The following is a 20,443-nucleotide window of genomic DNA, read 5'->3' on the forward strand; positions in this document are numbered from 1 at the left end:
GCCCTGTCCCTGCTGCCACCATCCTGACTCCTAATTACGTGCTTCACTGCTGCGTTGAATAATAAGTTGACAATAGGTCGACATTGACAAAAGGCTGATTCAAGCAAAAAGTCTACATGACAAAAATGGTCGACATGTGAAACATTTTTAATTATTTTTCCCCCATACAACTGAGAACGGTATAGTGGGCTGGCAAGAAGCATGGTGAGCTAACAGGGTAATGCAAGCATATGTGCTACATTAATTGGGCCCATGTGCTCATGCATCAACATTGACACAAAAAAAAACAACTAAAAATTCGTAGAAATTTCAGCGTTGACCTTTTTGGTGTGAAGCTATTGACTGTAATCTTGGCAGTGAGTGGTAAATATCACTGTGACACTGTGTGACAGTGTAAAATGAGGGCGAGGCCATGTGACTGCCTCACCAGCACCCGCTGACCTTCCACTCTGTCCTCTTTGGGTGTAGCAAGATGGCGCCGGATTCCACCTCCATAGGGTGTACCAAGATGGAGGGGTGACTCCCAGCGAGGGGAGTATTTCTGTGTAGCTCTGTACAACAGATAAGCTCGGGAACGCGACCACGAACTTCTGCTCAGCATAGCACAGTGTCCTCAGCCCGGCTCCTCGCCCCGCTTGAGCGCGACGGGTAATCAATCCTCCCCCCCACCTCGCGCTCATCTCTATGGTCACGGGGCGCTCTGTCCCTCCCCTCCGGAAGTCTCGGTGACCACCGACCGCGCCGCGGTGCAGTGTGGGTAGCCGCTGTCAGCAGCCATGGCGTCCCGTGCCCTCTGTGCGTGTGTCCGCTCTGCTCTCCGTCCCCTTCCCCGCCACCGCTCCTTACCGGCCCTGAGCACCAGCAGCGCGGCTTGCAGGCAGCGCTCCTCCCTGGCCGGAACCTCTGCCACCGGCGCCCCGGTCCTCGCCACACAGGTATACTGCAGCCACGGGGGAGGTTGGTAGGTGGGGGGAGACACTGATGGCTAGGGCTGCCTGTGCATCGAGCCTATGGCACTTATTTGTTAGTGAGCTGGATTATCCCATCCTTGCCTACCTACCCGACCCTCTCCATAAGGGAGAAAATGCTCTGTTCCTGGACTTCCCTGGTAATGTATGACACCTTGATAAGAAAGGTGTTTCACCACAGGTGATGGCAATCATACGTTACCAGGGAAGTCCAGGAACAGCATTTTTTCCCTCATGGAGAGGGTCAGGTATGAACGTATGTAATATCCTCCTGTGGGCCTATTAGGACTGCAAGTTCCAGCATGTCCTAAATGTCGACCCCAGCTGGGGGGGGGGGGGGGGGTCGCTGTAGGTGATTTCACTAGTATCCAGCTGTGTGGATAGATAGAGATACAGTATATCTATCTATAATCTCCTCCTTCTGTAGTCCCCGGCACTCCAGATGCCCCCATTTGAGGGTGTCTTGCCCCGGTGTCTTCCATTGAGGGCAGGCCCACTCTATCCACAAAATGCAGGCGGCGCTCGGAGTTGGTGGAAAACATCTGTACTGGGTGAAAACTTTATTTCAACGTTTTTAGGTGTGCCCCTAAATGTTGAAATAAAGTTTTTGCCCAGTACAGTTGTTTTCCACCGACTCAGAGTGCCGCCTGCATTTTGTGGATATATCTAGACATATATAGATAGTTAGATGCATCCTGTGCATAATAAATGGTAATGTGTAAATGGGGCCCTTTGGATGGCAAAAATATGCAGAAACGCTGAAGTGTGGGTGAATTAGTAGGGTTTGTACAGTAGGTGAGTCAGTGGTGGTCATTATATTTAACCTATAAAGATGTATTCAATCTCCCTGAGAAATTGCCCAGGACACGAAGGGCCATGGGTATTTGGGTTGCGGACACCCTGCATCACTCCTTAAATTAGCCGGTACTTATGTAATATCTGGGCTCCCGTTTTTCTTATGAGACCGCGTCCCCTCGCTGGGCTCACTGCGCTCGCCACGCTTCGGGCACGGTGGCTTGCTGCGCTCACCACACTATATAAAATCAACTCCATGCGTAGTTGGATAGTAGGGGTATGAAAAAATGGGGTGCATTTAACATGGGAGCCCAGATAATACATAAGTACCAATTAGCCTTATAGGTGTGTGTGTCCTGTTTATGTGCACCCGTAAGTATGGATTATGTGCGCAATGCGTCCCTTCAAAGTTAATCAACCCCCTAGATGTTGTGTATGGCCAGGAGTGCTGATGTGCGCTCCCGCATCATCGCTGTCCGTCGGGGTGTTTTATCAGCTGAGTAAACCATTTTTTCCACAGTCTATTACTGTGGAAAGCTGTTCTCCAAAAACCTTTTTAACACATTGTCATTATAGGGTATTGTGTGTACAATTTTGAGGGGAAAATTAATTTATTCCACTTTGGAATAAGGCTGTAACATAACAAAATGTGGGGAAAAAAGTGAAGCGCTGTGAATACTTTCCTGGATGAACTGTATTTATAGAGCATATCCATGATTTGATTCCTGTGTGGTGCTCCAGTAGTGAGGTCGTCTTCATACTGTATGTGTTTCGTTCCACCTGGTATACCACTAAATCCTTGATCTGTCCTATCTTTCTGCAGATACCCAACTTCTTATTGCAGTCATGTCGCCAGTACAGCGGAGCTCCCCCCCTCACCCTGGAGGGCATTTCTGAGCGAGTTATATATGTATTGAAGCTGTATGATAAAGTGGATCCAGATAAGGTGAGACAACTGGCGGTTACTACAGTCATTTTTTTGTGTGTGTCTTTTATACCAAACACAGGAAAAGACTATTGTGACGTTGCATTCTCAAAATGTGCACAATGTGGCGACAGCTGTGTGTGTCCTTTATCTGTGTGATTTATTGGGTGTTTGGAGTTAAAATAATTGGGTTTGCCAATCTCTGAAGAACACCAGAGCAATAGGGGAATAGCAGTGGGAGGCATACAGGGTTTGTATAAAAAGTAATGAGACAAATTTTTTCCTGATGCAACTGTACATCGCAGCGCGCATGCTCCAGGTGGGTTCGATGGAGGGGGACCACAGCTTCAACACTCACTGAGTGTAGGTCACCTACGAGCTTCCGTGCGGTTTGTATCGTGGTTTTAGTGGATCTGTCCCTAGGCTCTGCAACATTCTATCGAACAGCGATGCGCCATTAAATTGTGTGGGACTCGAAAAAACGGCTATGGGGACATTGGCCATGATCCAGAAAGTGCATTGCCATCAGTTAAAACTGCATTATGACAATGCACCAAGCCACACCTGCTTTGTAGTCAACGTCTACCTGGCCGGAACGGCATCACAAAGCTTCCCCAGCCCCCTTACAGTCCCAGCGAACTTCTTCCTGTTCCTCTGAGTGAAGACAGCCCTCAAAGGACACCGCCATGGGACTGTAGCAGAGGTCAAAGTGGCTTTGATGTGCTGCTTGAAGGACGTTCCAGAAAAGGACTTCCATGGCACCTTCCAAGCATGGACAACTCGTTAGCAGAAGTGTCTCTACGCAAAAGGGTCTTCTTGTAATTGTTTGTACAAACAGATATGTGGACCATGCGCACAGGATTCGATGTTTAATTATTTATAACTCGGCCCCCTGTCTATAGTAATCAGAGTTTAATACTTTAGCCAGTATCAGGGGTGTACTACCGCGGACACAATAATATGAATCTTTTCGTTAGGACAGAAAAAGTGTCTAAGGTGCGGTGCACCACAAGAACAATTACACAATAAGAAGTTACTTTTATTATTTAATGACTAAAACTAGCGAAATATATTTAAAAAACATAGACCTAGACAAACAAGAGAAAAATGTGCGTGTTAAAACAGCATGTGTGGGGATGCCGGGTCTGTAATAAGCGTCTCTGGCGTACTTATTGATACTCAGCGTCTGATATATGCTTGCAAGGGCTCTATAGCCAAAGAAAAGATCCTGTTTAAGTTATAATATATTTGTCCTTAATAGGATTCATGTTAGTGATTTGCCTCATTGGGTAACCACATTAATAAGCTGGTAACAGTGTTATATTTAATTATACTTAAAGTAAGACAATGTTGCAAGATTGCAATGGTTGGACACTGTGTTATTAGCTATCCGGCAGTGAGCACTAAACAGAGATTTTTGCTGCAAACAGTTGGTCGTGCACTCTCAGACATAAGAATGTGTCTTGGGTATAACAATTTTAATAAACAGGATAGGTCTTAAATCATTGTTTCATGTACTGTATTCTGCCACATGCAGTTAATATAATTCTGGCTATTGCTGCAAGACTTAAGTTAATTAAACAGGTAAAGAACATATAGTACCGTGTGTCCAACCGTTGCAACCCTGCAACATTGTCTTACTTTAAGTTTAATTAAATATAACACTGTTACCAGCTTATTAATGTGGTTACCCAATGAGGCAAATCACTAACCTGAATCCTATTAAAGACAAATATATTATAACTTTAAACAGGATCTTTTCTTAGGCTATAGAGCCCTCGCAAGCATATATCAGACTCTGAGTATCAATAAGTATGCCAGAGACGCTTATTACACATACGGCATCCCAACACATGCTGTTTTAACGCACAGATCTTTCACTTGTTTGTCTATGTCTGTTTTTTAAATATATTTCGCTAGTTTTAATCATTAAATAATAAAAGTTACTCCTTATTGTGTAATTCTTCTTCTTGTGGTGCACCGCACCTTAAGGTGCCCACAGACGCATCAATTATCGAATGCGTTTTGTACTTTTTAAGCACAAATTGCATCTTATGTACAATTATTGGATGGTGTTTATGTTCCCGGGAGCCCGATATTGTATGTCTAAAAAAGTACGTGCTGCACGTACTTTCTCTACCGTCCAATGGGATACTGGGCTTCACTACTATGGGGATTGAGACCTCCGCAGGAGAGACAGGCACATAAAAGAACTTTCAGTGTGGGTGCACTGGCTCCTCCCCTCAATCTCCCTCCACTAGTCAGTTTTGAAAAATGTGCCTCAGGAGAGGCAGTGCTTCTGGATGCTCCAGAGTTTTTTCCACATTTATTTTCAAGTTTGTTATTTTGGGGCGCTGTGGTGACCACACAGCTGTCCTGCTTCGTGGGTGTCAGGGGAAGGGTCAGTCCCCGACCTCTTCAGGTGCAGAGCTGACCCTGCTACAGGACAGTCCAGTCCTGCGTGGGACTTGTCACCGCACAGCATTGCGCTGTAGCGAGCAAGTCCCCTAGCCGCCGCACACCCCTGACAGGTCTGAAGACATCGGTGGTGAGTACAGGCTGGGGGTCCCACAAGGGGTCCCCGCAGCCATTTCTGGTGCGGCAAGACGACGGCTAGTAATGGCGGCTCTCCAGCAGGGACCGCGTGAACACCGCGTCTGATAACTGGCATAGGGGTGCTGCCGCTGGACCACCAGGGACACCCCTCAGGGTATATGTATATAATTATATGTAAGCGCCAGCTCCGTGTAAGGGGGCGGGGCTTCACTCAGAGCGGGACCAAGCTCTGCTGGGCGCGCGCTGTCACTTCCTGCTTCTTCACACGCTGCCAGACTCCATTACAGGGCTCCTCACTGGCGTGGTGGATCCGGGTACTTGCAGCACGGCAGAGACAGCAGGTTTTTATAGCGATTTAGCGCTGCTGCGCTATCTAGCTTAGTCAGACACTGTGTTGTTTATATCACTGTGTTTAGCGTTACCAGCTCACCCATATCTGTGAGTTCAGGTTAAGGGTGCACTTGGCTCCCCAATTGCTCTGTTTTTTCCCCACTGTTTAGTTACAGACACAGCATAAAGCAAGCACATAGTCTGTTTTCACTCAGAGGAAACACATCCAGCAGTGTGTGCACGTGTGTGACTGCGTGGGGGTTGTGTTGTTACTACAGACATTGTAGTACTATCTCATCATGGTGAAAAAGTTCACTTGTATGGTGTGTAGCACCAAGTTTGTGCCCAAGTCACAGTCCCAGGTTACTTGTGAGGCTTGTATGTCACCACAGCCCAGTAGTGCTGACACCCAGATCAGTGGGGTTCCCCCACAGCTTGCGGGGCAGTCGCAGGCAGACGAGCAGGAGCCTGCGTGGGCCTCCAACATAAAGACCTTGTTGGATTCTGTGGCTTCACAGCTTTCCACTAACACTCAGCAAACGCAGAGGGTTCAGAGGGAATTGTCCATGTTAGCTGCCAGGGTGGACATTCTTCATACCCAAAATGTACCTCCTCCGCCCGCACAGCCTCAAAAGAGGCAGGCTACTGCTATGGATCCTGACACAGATGAGGACGATGAGGACATATTGGAGGAGGGTGAGGAGCAGGGTCTGCAGGAACCAGCTCCTGTCTCAGTGCATGGTCCCGAGCCCCTTATCAGGGCCATTAGGGATGTTTTAGATCTCCCAGTAGAGGCATCCACAGAAGGAGATCCTTTCTTCATGACTCAGAAGAAACAGCCAGTGTATTTCCCTGAGCAGGCAGAGTTAGAAACTGCTTTCAGGGCTGCATGGCAAAACCCTGATAAGAGGTTTACCCTTTCAAAGCGGTTCACAAATGCTTATCCTTTTGAACCTTTGGGCAGAAAGAAATGGGAGGAGCCACCGGTAGTGGACTCCTCTGTTTCCCGCCTCTCTAAGAAGGTGTTGTTACCAGTCCCAGGTGTATCCACCCTTAAGGACGGGGCGGACAGAAGGCTGGAAGCTACCCTCAAGTCCATATATACGGCTAGTGGGGCATCCCAGCGTCCAGTTTTAGCCAGCTGCTGGATGGCCAAGGCTATTCATACCTGGTCAACCCAGATACAGGAAGGGTTGTTGGGTGACATGACTGTGGCCCAGATAGGGGACAGCCTGCGTCACATTCAGGATACCGCAAAAATCCTGTGCGAGGCACAAAAGGAATTGGGCGCAATAAACGCGCGCAATTCAGCCATGGCGGTTTCAGCCAGACGGGCCTTGTGGCTGCGGCAGTGGTCTGCAGATGCAGACTCAAAGAAGAGTGTGGAGGGTATCCCCTTTACAGGAGAATGGCTGTTTGGCAGTGAATTAGACGGTTGGATTTCCAAAGCCACGGCAGGAAAATCTACCTTCCTTCCATCAGCCCCCACGGTTGCAAAGCGTACCTTCACAGGTGCTTCCCAGCAGTCCTTTCGTGGGAACAGGTTTCGCCCCAAGGCTAGGGGCGCCTCCAATGCCAGCAGGGGCACGAGAGGCAAGTTTAGGAAGCCTAACACCTCCAACACCCAGGACCGTCCAAATGCCGCGACTTCCTCTAAGCCTGCAGCATGACGGGGTTTTCCCGCCACGAGACTCTCTCGCGGTGGGAGCGCGATTGTTGCATTTCAGCCATGTGTGGGACGCCTCGGGTCTGGATTCCTGGGCCAGAGGTCTCATTTCTCTAGGTTACAGGCTGGAATTCGACAAACCCCCTCCCAGACGATACTTCAGGTCGACACTTCCAGCATCCCAGGAAGATCAGGTGCTCCTTCAAGGGGCCATTACCAGGCTGCTTCAGTCTCAGGTAATTGTACCGGTGCCAGACACGGAGCAGGGCCAGGGATATTATTCCAACCTATTCCTGGTACCGAAGCCAGACGGCTCAGTAAGACCCATCCTGAATCTAAAGTCACTGAACCCCTTCCTGCGCGTGTTCAAGTTCAGGATGGAGTCCTTGCGCTCTGTGATTGCCAGCCTAGAAAGAGGGGAGTTCCTGGCCTCTATAGACGTCAAAGACGCCTACCTACACATTCCTATCTGGCCCCCACACCAAATCTATCTCAGGTTTGCCTTGGGAAACGACCATTACCAATTCAGGGCGTTACCTTTCGGCCTGTCGACAGCCCCGCGGGTTTTCACAAAGGTAATGGCGGAAATGATGTCACTACTCAGGCTCCGAAGGGTGAATGTAGTGCCATACCTGGACGACCTGCTAATAAAAGCAGGGTCGGCGGAGGCTTTAAGCAGTGCTCTCAATCTGTCCATACAGGTTCTAAGAGACCACGGGTGGATCCTAAACATGCCCAAATCATCGCTGGTTCCAACCCAGAGGATGGTTTTCTTGGGCATGATCCTGGATACATCAGAACAAAAAGTTTTTCTGCCGATGGAAAAAGTCACTGCAATACAACAGCTGGTCAGGGAGGTCCTACAGTCACCTCTGGTACAGATCCATCTTTGCCTCCGGCTTCTAGGCAAGATGGTGGCTTCATTCGAAGCAATACAATTTGGCCGCTTCCATTCCAGGACTTTTCAATTGGATATTCTGACAAAATGGTCCGGCTCCCCCCTGCAGATGCGCAGAAGGATTGGCCTTGCAACAAGAACCAGGATCTCGCTACAGTGGTGGCTAGATTCATCCAATTTGTTGGCAGGCAGACGGTTCCAGATCCAGGACTGGATTCTGGTAACCACGGACGCCAGCCTGAGGGGCTGGGGAGCTGTGACACAGGGAGTCCGCCTACAGGGTCGATGGTCTCCACTGGAGTCAGGCCTTCATATCAACAAGCTGGAATTGAGGGCGGTCTACTATGCCCTGTTACAGGCAGCTCCATTGTTACAGGGAAAGGCGATCCAGGTCCAGTCGGACAATGCCACCACTGTGGCCTATATAAATCGGCAGGGTGGTACCAAGAGCATGCCTTGCATGAGAGAAGCGTCAAAAATTCTGTCCTGGGCGGAACAGAATGTCCAGGCCCTGTCTGCCATTTTTATCCCGGGGGTCGACAATTGGGAGGCGGACTTCCTGAGTCGTCACGATCTTCACCCGGGAGAGTGGGGCCTTCACACTCAAGTGTTCAATGCCATAGTGGATCTGTGGGGGCTCCCTCAGATCGACCTGATGGCTTCACGATTGAACCACAAGGTAGCAATGTACTGTGCACGGACCAGAGACCCAGGGGCGATAGCGGTGGACGCTCTCACCTGGACCTGGGATTTCCAATTGGTGTACCTCTTCCCACCTCTCCCATTGTTGGCTCGGGTGCTAAAGCGGCTCCGGCATCAGGGGACGGAGGCCATACTGGTGGCACCAGACTGGCCAAGAAGGGCCTGGTACGGGGACATTCAGGCCATGCTAGTGGAAGACCCGTGGCGTCTGCCCCTAAGAGAAGACCTGCTTCTCCAGGGCCCGTTCGTCTTCCAGGACTTACAGCGGCTACGTTTAACGGCCTGGAGGTTGAGCGGCAGATCTTAGTCCACAAGGGTCTCCATCCCTCTGTCGTCACTACAATGATAAAAGCCAGGAAGCCGGTGACGGCTGCTCATTATCATGTAATATGGCGCAGCTATATTGCCTGGTGTGAGAAGAATGACTTGCCTCCGGCCAGTTTTCGATTAAACAGTCTGCTACGTTTCCTTCAGGCTGGCCTGGATAAGGGACTCAGATTGGGTTCCTTAAAGGTCCAAATCTCCGCACTATCTGTGTTTTTTCAGAAAAAGATTGCGGCCTTGCCGGAAGTGCAAACCTTCTTACAGGGGCTGCTGAGGATTCAGCCCCCCTTTGTGCCTCCCACTGCACCATGGGATTTGGAAGTAGTTCTTACTTTCTTAAAATCAGCCCGGTTTGTTCCACTGGAAGAGTCTGAGCTGCGACACCTCACTTGGAAGACTGTTGTTCTGCTGGCTCTAGCTTCGGCCAGGAGGGTGTCCGAGCTCGGGGCCTTGTCTTGTCGGAGCCCTTACCTTGTGTTCCACAACGATAGGGCGGAACTCAGGACTAGACCACAATTCCTTCCAAAGGTGGTGTCAGGGTTCCACCTAAACCAACCTATTGTGGTTCCTTCTAGCGCGACACACCCAGATATACCAGATACCTTGGATGTGGTCCTCACCCTTAAGGGGTATGTCAAGCGCACAGCTAGGATCCGTAAGACGGACAGCCTGTTTGTGCTTTATGATGCGCAGAAGAAGGGTTTACCTGCTTCAACGCGTACCATTGCCAGGTGGATAAGATGTACTATCCAGCAGGCTTATGCATCAGCTGGTTTGTCGCTTCCTTTTTCAGTAAAGGCTCATTCAACCAGGTCTGTAGGTACCTCTTGGGCGGCTGCTCGAGGGGTGTCGGCAATGCAGCTCTGCAGGGCCGCTACTTGGTCAGGGCAACACACATTTGTGAAGTTCTACAAGTTTGACACCCTGGCCAGGGAGGATTCCCAGTTCGGGAATGCGGTTCTACAGCAGAATCCGCACGTTCCCACCCGTTCTGGTAGCTTTGGGACCTCCCCATAGTAGTGAAGCCCAGTATCCCATTGGACGGTAGAGAAAATAGGATTTTGGGTACCTACCGGTAAATCCTTTTCTCGTAGTCCATATGGGATACTGGGAGCCCGCCTCAGTGCGGCTTTTTCTGCTGTCAGACCTACTTTATTGTTAGGCTTTTTGCCTTGTTTTCTATAGGATACATATGACTATAGATTTGTTCTAGTTACAGGTGTCCTCTTAAGTTGTTAGGATTCACCTCTTTTATATGTTTTTTGTTCGTTTGGGTGTGCTGGATGAATCTCACCACAATACATTATCACATACTCCTCACATGCTCTCCTTCGGCACAGTTTTTGCATTAACTGACTAGTGGAGGGAGATTGAGGGGAGGAGCCAGTGCACCCACACTGAAAGTTCTTTTATGTGCCTGTCTCTCCTGCGGAGGTCTCAATCCCCATAGTAGTGAAGCCCAGTATCCCATATGGACTACGAGAAAAGGATTTACCGGTAGGTACCCAAAATCCTATTTTTTAGACTACATCTGAAATTTAACATTACAAACATGGGTTCATCACATGCATCCAAGTGCACATCTCATAGCAAGCTGGAAGAAAAATTGTATAGAACCATTGTACAGTCAAAAAAACGCATAGCACAGTACAATTGTAGCGTCTGTGGGCACCTTTAGACACACTTTTTCTGTCCTACCGTAAAGATGTAATTGTTTGTAGCAATATCTTCAATAAATATTTCCTTAATTTGGTCTCGTTACTATTTATACAAACCCTGTATGATGACAGGAGCAAGAGGGGTAGAGAGGAGGAATGGGAGGAAAGAACAGGGAGATATTTGATGGAATTAAGGCCCTTATTCAGATCTGATTGCAGTACAAATTTGTTTGGAAAATGGACAAAGCCATGTGCACTGCAGGTGGGGCAGATGTAACATGTGCAGAGAGTTAAATTTGGATGGGGTGTGTTGAAACTGAAATCTAAATTGCAATGTAAAAATAATGCAGCCAGTATTTATTCTGCACAGAAACAAAATAACTCACAGAAATCTAACTCTCTGCACATGTTACATCTGCCCAACATGCAGTGCACATGGTTTTGCCCATTTTCCAAACAAATTTGTACTGCGATCCGATCTGAATAAAGGCCTAAATGGGGAGATCTCTGCACAATAGCTAGCAACTCAGCAAGTGACCAGTGCAAAGTACAAACGTTTGAAGGTAATCCTTCCAGGAGACTAGTGGGGAAACTGCTTGTCATGTCAGCAAGTGTCAATGCACACCTAAATAACATAGAAGATACAGGATCAGACCACAGCGTTGGAGACCTGGTATCAGCAGTCAAACAACTTATACTTGACTCATAGGTAATTCCAGCTGTCATCTGCAGGCGGCTTGTTTAAGAGGAAAACAAAAATAATAATTCCTCTGGCATCTATAAGGGATACTGGGGTAGCTTAGTACAATGGGGTATAGACTGGGTCCAAAGGAGCCAATGCACATAAAACTTCAACTGGGTGTGCTGGACCCCCCTGGATTTAAACAACCCTGGTCTAATCCTGATCAGAAATTTAAAATTTCCAAAAAGTTGTCTAGCTTTCCTTTTGCTGCTGAGGGCAGAAAGCATTGGGAGACCCTGCCTGCGGTGGATGCATCTGTCTTGCGAATATGAAAAAGGACAGTATTACCAATTCCAGGGGCCACCGCCTTAAAGGAACCGACAGATTAAAAAAAAAGAGAGCACACTCAAATCTATTTATACAGCTGACGGAGTGTCCCAGAGTCCTATTATAGCTGGCTGTTGGATGTCCCATGCTATACATTCGTGGGCTGCTAATGGGGGACAAGACCCTAGTACATATGATGCAAGCGGTAAAACACATTCAGGACACAGCACGTGTCATCTGTGACTCCTTTAAGGAGGTTGGCACTATTAATGCCAGAACTTCTACGATGGTGGTGTCTGCACGCAGAGGCTTAAACAATGGTCTGCTGATAATGACGCAAAGAAAAGTGTGGAAGCTCTTCCCTTTTACTGGAAATGGCTTTTCGGAGCTGAGTTAGACACCTGGATCTCTTTGGCTATTGTGGGAAAGTCGAGCTTCCTCCTGGCCGCCCCTCTGCCGGTCAGGCGTTCATTTTGATGACTTACTCTTCAGTCCTTTCGAACCGCTAAGTTTAGGGGAAGGGCCATGGGTGCTTCCATTGCTGTCAGGGGCATCAGAGGGAAGCCACGTAAACCTGCCGCCTCCACTCCACAGCACCAGGACACTGGCTCTGCCTCTTTAAAATCCTCCGCATGATGCCAGCCCCCCATTAGTTGGGGAACTCAAGGTAAGGGCCCGCTTAAAGTTTTTGCTCCATTTTGGCAAGTCTCTTGTCAATATTCTTAGGTGAAGAACCTAGTCTCCCAGGGATACAAACTAGAGTTTGTACATACTTCCCCAAGATGATTTTCAAAACAAGTCTCCCGGTTCCTCAGGAGACCAGAACGTTATTTATGAACGCTATACAGAAGTTGGCAAAAGCACAGTTCATTATACCAGTCCCTCCTCTATTCAGAGGGCAGGTGTTTTACTCAAGCCTGTTCATGGTACCAAAACCAGATGGTTCGGTGAGGCCCATTTTGGACTTAAAATCCCTGAACCCCCTACTTGAGGGTATTCACATTCAAAATGGAAACATTGAGTGTGGTATAATCTCAGGCTTACAAAAAGAGGAGTTCCTTGTATCTCTAGATATAAAGGACACGTATCTTAACATCCCAATTTGGCCACCTCACCAAGTATACCTCAGGGGGAAGAACACTACCAATTACAAGCATTGCCATTTGGCTTATCAACGGCACCAAGTGGTTTCACCAAAGTAATGGTGGAGATGATGTCCCTGCTCCAAGTTCAAGGGGTCAACATAATCCCCTAGCTGGATGACCTGTTAATAAAAGCCTCGGCCCAGGAAACAACCGCGGGACAGCATCCACCATTCCACTCAGTTGCTCATACACCACGGCTGGGTACTCCACCTGCAAAACTCATATGAATCAGTCATAAAGACTTTTTTTGGGAATGGTACTAGACATGGTGACTCAGAGGACGAGGCAAGGGCCCTTCAGGACATGATTCAGGAAGTTCTGAGGTCTGGAAGGGTGCCTGTGCATCTTGTTTCTTGGGGAAAATGGTGGTTGCAGACCCCTCACCTTTTGGATTGTCGGTGGTTCAGAATTCAGAACTGGATCCTCCGCATGACTGATGTGAGTTTAAGGGGTTGGGGTACTGTAACTCAGGAGTTCCAGGACAGATGGCACACAATATAACATGCTCTGCTTCAAGCAGAAAGTCTTCTTCGGAATCGGCCCATCCAAGTCCAGTCTGACAATGTCATGGAGGTGGCTTATGTCAACCGAGAGGGCGGCACAAAGAGCAGTGCCTGCATGAAAGAAGTGTCCAGAATTATCAGATGGGCATGTGTTGGCAATTTCGGCTGTGTTCATCCCAGGTGTGGAGAAATGGGAGGATGATTATCAAAGGAGGAGTGGAGTTTACACCCTCTGATATTTCAGCAGATTGCGAACCATTGGGGCTATCCGCAGATAGATCCTGTTGCATCTTGGCTCAACAAGAAGCTTCCTCTGTACTGTTCCAGGACCCAAGATCAGACGACAGCTGTGTATGCGCTGTCCAGCCATTGACCTTGGTGATGGCGGTCCTGATTGCACCATTGATCTCCAACTTCCGTAAGCGTGTCGGTCGAAGATAAATGGTGTCTTCTGCAACAAGGACCGTTCTTTTACCCAAATTTAAAGTAGCTTTGTTTACCGGCCTGAGGGTTGAGCGGCTAATCCTAGCCAAAAAGGGTATTCCAAGTAAGCACCTAAAGGACAAGTCTGCCCCAACTTCCCCTGAGCTCCCTGGGAGAGCTTGATAAGATTTGGCACCTGATGTGACATTTTTTGGTACTTATGTAATATCTGGCCTCCCGTTTTTCTTAAGAGACCGCGTCCGCTCGCCACGCTTCGGGCACGGTGGCTCGCTGCGCTCGCCACACTATATAAAATCAACTCCATGCGTAGTTGGATAGTAGGGGTATGAAAAAATGGGGTGCATTTAACATGGGAGCCCAGATAATACATAAGTACCCATTTTTTTACATCTGATAAATCGGTTGCGATTTATCACATGTAAAAACCCGGGGCGCTCAGCCAATCAGCGGCCGCCCAGTCTTTTGAATGGGATCGTTTCTATTCTCCTGCTCACCATGAGGACTGCAGAGTCCAGGGTAGCGATAGCAGCAGGATAATAGAAACCATCCTATTCAAAAGACTGGGCAGCCACTGATTGGCTGAGCTCTCAGCCAATCAGCGCCCGCCCAGTCTTTTAAATAGGATATTATTTCTCCCATCAGATCAGACCCTGCTCTGTCTCCGGTCAACCTTTCCCCCAGGCGGCTGCATATAAGATTTATCTTATGTGCCGACCGTCCGACCTCCGGATCGGATTTGAATGCACACGGGACCGCGCATCTGATCAGATCTGATGTCATACCCTACGCAATTTGGGCAATTTCACCCGATTTCTCTGCCCGATCCTCCAGAATCGGGTGAAATTGGGCCCAAATCGCATAGTGTATGGGCACCTTAAGGTCATACTGACTAGGATTCTGGCCAGGAAGCCAGTTACTTCAAAACATTATCTCCATATCTGGAGGAAATCTACCTCTTGGTGTGAAGACTGGAAGTGTTCTCCAGTGGAGTTTAAGTTGGGCCATTTACTACTTTTCCTATAGGCAGGCGTGGATCTGGGCGAGGTTCCATAAAAGTACAGATCTCTGCCCAGTCCGGTGGTTCCCAAACTCTGTGCTGTGGCACCCCTGGGGTGCCGCGGAGCCCCTGCAGGAGTGCCCTGGGTTGGTGGTCCATGACCAATTCAAATTATTCATAATTAATGAAATAAACAAAACATGTGCTTGTGGCTTCCAATCGTAAAATATGTGACAACAAAATTAAATCCTGTCCCTCCCCACATAACTGAGCCTAAGGATGACATATTACCATGATTTCATTCATTTAATATTTTTTTTTTCTAAAGTACTTTTGGGCTAGGGGTGCTACAAAATAATTTCTGATACTCTAGGGCGCCGTGAGTCGAAAAAGTTTTGGAACCACTGGCCTAGTCTATTTTCTTTCAAAGAAAATTGGCTAATTTGCTGGAGATTCAGTCCTTTTTGGAGGTTCTTCATATTCAACGTTCCCTTGTTCTTCCCCTGTGACCATGGGACTTAATGTTGGTGCTGAACTTTCTACAGTCTTTCTACAGTCTTCGTGGTTTGAGCCCCTGCAGTCGGTAGAGGACAAGTTTCTCACATGGAAGACTTTTGGCTTTGGCAAGGCGCGTGTCTGAATTGGGGGCTTTAACTTGCAAGAGTCCTTATCTGACCTTTTAGGAGGATAGAGCCAAACTCAGGACCTGCCAGAGGTTTCTGCCAAAGGTGGTGTCAGCGTTTCATTTAAGTCAGCCGATTGTGGTTCTGGCGAGGTCTGAGACCTCTTCCATTCCATAGACTTTGGATGTTGTGAGGCCGTTGAAGATATATCTGCAACGAACAGCTAGGATTTTTAAGACTGATACTCTTTTCATGCTGTATGTGAAAAAGAAGGGATTTCCTGCATCAAAGCAGTCTATTTCTTGATGGCTTCAGCTAACCATCGAGCCGGCATATGCTTCATCAGCTTTGCCTGTTCCATAGGATTTAAGGCCTATTCTACTAGATCGGTTGAGGCGGCTGTTCGGGGTGTCTCGGCCTTGCATTTTTGCTGAGCCAATATGTGGTCTGGGAGGAGTACCTTTGTCAAGTTTTACCGATTTGGCACCCTGGCCAATGAAGATACCCAGTTTGGACAGGAGGTGCTGCAGTCATCTTCCCACATTCCCACCCAATCTGGAAGCTTTGGTACATTCTCATTGTACTAAGCTACCCTAGTATCCCTTATGGATGCCAGAGAAAATGGGAATTTAATTACCTACTGGTAAATCCTTTTCTCTTAGTCCATAAGGCATACTAGGCGCTCACCTCCAGTGGTTCTTTGACTGCAGGTGTTATTTTCTTGGTGTTCTCCCTCTTATGAGGTTGTTGTATCAGCTTTTGCTTTCTGTTTGATGAGCCATTGTTGGTCTGTTTTGTTTGGGGGTGTTGGTTCGCGAGTTTCAACACTCGTATCTGTTTGTTCCTCCCCTCATGTATGTTTCCCTCCTTTTAGGCACAGTTTTCCTAAGCTGGGGGTGTAGGCATAGAGGGGAGGAGCCAGCATACCCAGCTGACTGTGCATTGGCTCCTTTGGACCCCATCTATACCCTATTGTACTAAGCTACCCCAGTATCCCTTATGGCCGGCATGTCCAAACTATGGCCCTCCAGCTGTTGTGAAACTACACATCCCAGCATGCCACCGTGGGAAGGCTGAGTCTGGGTTCCAATAGTGGGTGTCTTTTAGCGAAAGACACCCACTATTGGAACCCAGACTCAGCCTTCCCACTGTGACCGGACCAGCTTCCAGAGCAAATCCCAGCAGCACTTAACCAGGACACTGCACCAACAAACCAGGTTGAGCCCTACACCATCTGGTGCTCCCTGGGTTGGAGGATTACATCACTCCTAGTACCATCATTGGCAAATACCTATTGGGACAGTACCAGGAAGCGTCTATAGGAACGGATACTGAGACTATAATCCTTCATGCCCTGCCATCCACTACGATGTGGTGGTAGAATAAAATAATGTGCCAAGCGCGTTGAGGCACCGTGCCAGAAACATGTCGCGCGCACTTAGATGGTGTCCATGTCGACATTTGGAACAAACAATGTGAAAAGCTCATGTCCACAATTTGACTGTCGACCTAATGCTTCTGTCTACCTTCCAGCCATGTCTACTTATTTTGTGTCGCTCTAATATGGGTCGACTCAATGACCCATACTCAACAAGTGACTCCTTTAGAGAGGCGCACACCATGTCTAGGGCTAGCAGGCTTTCCTGTTTACAGATATATCATAGAATCTGCAGGACTTCTGTTAGGTGCTGGGAGACCAGTAATGTACATGGCAGGGCTGGATGGATGGGGAATAAGGCAGAGTCTGCCGGCATCACTAATGTGGGCAGGCCAGTCTACTGTGGGTGGGCCCAGGCCGCTGATGCCACTGTTGGGGGTGTGCCCGGCACCTAAGCTCCCTGAAGAACGTGAATAGATGCCGCACGCATGGTATCTATTCACGCTGCAGCGGGGTGCATGGCGTTCCTATGGGACAAGACGCACTGGTGCTTTGTATTAGAACACATTAGAGATCGGTCAGATATTTTCAGAAAACAGACAAACCTATTATTATTATTATTCTCCTTTTGTGGTGCCACAAAGGATCTGTAGTGCCCGGTTACAGAGAACAAACACAGGAAACCGGTGACTTACAGTTAGACAATGTAGGGCTAGTACCACAGTAAATAAACAGATCTGCTCCGGAGGGATTTGATCGATTTGAAGATGGATTAAGTAAGAGAAGGAAAAGCACATGAGGGAAGAGGGCCCTGCTCGTTATAGCTTCCATAGCAAGTTACATTACTATAAGTAGACTACTGCGATGTATTGCAGGAGTGGATGGGCCCCCCTGGGGCGGCAGGATCACAAGCGATACATTGCATGCAGTCCTTTCACATTTGATGTATCGCAAGCGACCCTTCCGGCGGGAGGGGGCCGACTCGGAGATCTGACTGTCAGCAGGTCTGACCTCCGGCCCAGGTGTGTATCGGAACAGACGGGGACATCAAACACACCCGAGTTGGGACGATTCCTCACTGACGGATCAGGTGAAATCTTACTAGTGTATGGGCACCGCATTCTGTATTTCATTCTCTTCTCAGCATGCAAAGCACGAATGAGCTCTAGAGGGCGCCAAGTATCAGCTTTCAGAAAAGGAAGTGCTGACTTTCAAACCTTATGCAAGTTAGGTTATATGGAGGTGAAATAAAGTCATTACTGTCCAAGCACTGGGGAAAATGTATCAGCAAGTTTTCTCAAAATTGATGACCCTTGCTAGATCGCACTGATCAATTTGATGTGCGACTGAGTCTGAATCCGTCTACAAAGTGTCCCGATGCTGCAGCTTTCTTGCGCAAGTTCTATTGAGCTTAATAATGTCACTTTGTACAGAAGTAAACCAAATTCCTGTGGGGTTAATGTTGCAGCCCAGTGTCTAGGACATGATGACCGGCTTTCCTCTGATTTGAGTTTGACTATGAGTCTAAAACAAAATTTTAAGCAAATTGTGGCTCCTCTCAGAACGCTCCAACGTATGATTTATAGACCCTAGGTCCTTGATGGCTAGGCCCCCATACACTAGCCGATTTTGGTCAGATTTCAGCCAGATCAGTCGGATCTGGCCGAAATCGGACCAAAATTGGCTAGTTTTGATGTCCCCTCAGATCCGATGCGCGGTCCCGTGCGCATCGGATCTGCGTCGGGTGGTCGGACCTGCTGCACGTCCGACCACCCGACTTGGGACCTAGTGGGGCGGCGCTGCTGCGGTAGAGGGAGCAGGGGGGGCTGGGGACGCTGCGGGGGACACAAGCGGCATAGCGCCGGGCAGGGGGAGCCGGCGGGAGCTGTCAGTGTTGAATAAAAAAAAAAGCCCATACAATGCATGGGCGGCCTGTGATTGGCTGAGCGCTCTCTCAGCCAGTCAGCAATTGGCTGAGAGAGCGCTCAGCCAATCACAGGCCGCCCATGCATTGTATGGGCTTTTTTTTTTTATTCAACACTGACAGCTCCCGCCGGCTCCCCCTGCCCGGCTCTATGCCGCTTGTGTCCCCAGCAGCGGGGGACACAGACGCTGTCCCCCGCAGCGTCCCCAGCAGCGGGGCACACAAACGCTGTCCCCAGCAGCGGGGGACACAGACGCTGTCCCCCGCAGCGTCCTCAGCAGCGGGGCACACAAACGCTGTCCCCAGCAGCGGGGGACAGAGACGCTGTCCCCCGCAGCGTCCTCAGCAGCGGGGCACACAAACGCTGTCCCCAGCAGCGGGGGACACAGATGCTGTCCCCCGCAGCGTCCCCAGCCCCCCTGCTCCCACCTCTGTAGCCCCCCCCCCCCCCCCCCGCTCCCCGGGTTTTTTTACATGTGATAAATCGAGACGATTTATCACATGTAAAAAATGGCACATCAAGTGCCAATCTAATCAAGCTCCCCCGGGGAGCAGCCGGGGAAGCTCAGGGGGAAGTCGGGGGCGACTTGTCCTAAGGACAAGTCGCCCTAGTGTATGGGGGCCTTAACCTTGACACTCCAGCGGTTTTTGAACTACACATTCCAGCACGCATCAGATTTAGCATGGCCAAATAGCAAAACTGAAACAGAGCATGCTGGGATGTGTAGTTCAACAACAGCTGGAGTGTCAAGGTTAGCCATCAAGGCCCTAGGTGTATGAGAACACATTTGTACATACCCGGCACCACAACTGTTGCCCCAGGTGAGAGTGAGGGATACAGTGGTCCTGCATACACTTCAAATCTACAGCATTGCATCTGACGTAGCTGATTTTGATTTTTTTTTTTTTGTTTTGTCCTCTGCTGTGATTGGCTGCTTTCTCACGCGCTCTCTTTCTCATTATTCCAGCTTGCAATCACCTCTCACTTCATGAAAGACCTGGGATTGGATAGTTTGGACCAAGTTGAGATAATCATGGCAATGGAGGACGAGTTTGGTAAGTCAGCACTCCCCACTTAAGTAATGGGGCCTACACATGGGTGATTTCAGGGCATCTTATACATTATCTGACTTAATTAGATTAGATCGCTTAGAAACTGTACCTACATCGCTCTGTAGTATTTTAAGATCCAGCATGCCGGATAAATCTAACTAGATTGGCGCTCCGGGCTCATCGGAGAACACTGGCACTGACAGATCGCTCAGCACACAGCACTGACACATCGCTGTGCAGCCCTTCTGTTTGCCTTTTGTGTTACAGAACAATGCTTGGCATATAGCGTGTGTGTGTTCGGGCAGAGTAATACTTTTGTTCAGCCCTCTTTGCATTATCCTGTTTCTCTTTACACAGGAAATCAATTGTAGGGGAACAAATACTAATTCAGTCAAATTATTAAAATCTACAAATGTATTGGATATCCTAAAAAGAAGCCGCCCCCCCCCCCCCCCCCCCAGATTTATTTACATAATGAAATATATGGGGGGGATTTAATCATAGTGTATGATTATAATAACGTCAACCTGTTCAGTTTAAGGCCG

The 20,443-nt window shown here is 48.6% G+C and overlaps 1 protein-coding gene across 1 annotated transcript in view; it reads left to right on the plus strand.

The window, feature by feature from the left end:
- Positions 1–574: 574 nt before the first annotated feature.
- Positions 575–20,443, plus strand: part of NDUFAB1 (NADH:ubiquinone oxidoreductase subunit AB1) — a 29,419-nt gene continuing 9,550 nt past the window's right edge. Inside the window, exons 1-3 of the mRNA XM_083152937.1 lie at positions 575–935; positions 2,587–2,709; positions 19,814–19,901. Of these exons, the coding sequence (XP_083009063.1) occupies positions 777–935; positions 2,587–2,709; positions 19,814–19,901 (370 nt within the window). The 5' untranslated portion in view covers positions 575–776. The remainder of the gene's footprint in view (positions 936–2,586; positions 2,710–19,813; positions 19,902–20,443) is intronic.

This window comes from Crinia signifera, chromosome 7 (genome assembly GCF_055691185.1).
Source record: "Crinia signifera chromosome 7, ASM5569118v1, whole genome shotgun sequence".
Taxonomy (NCBI): Eukaryota; Metazoa; Chordata; class Amphibia; order Anura; family Myobatrachidae; genus Crinia; species Crinia signifera.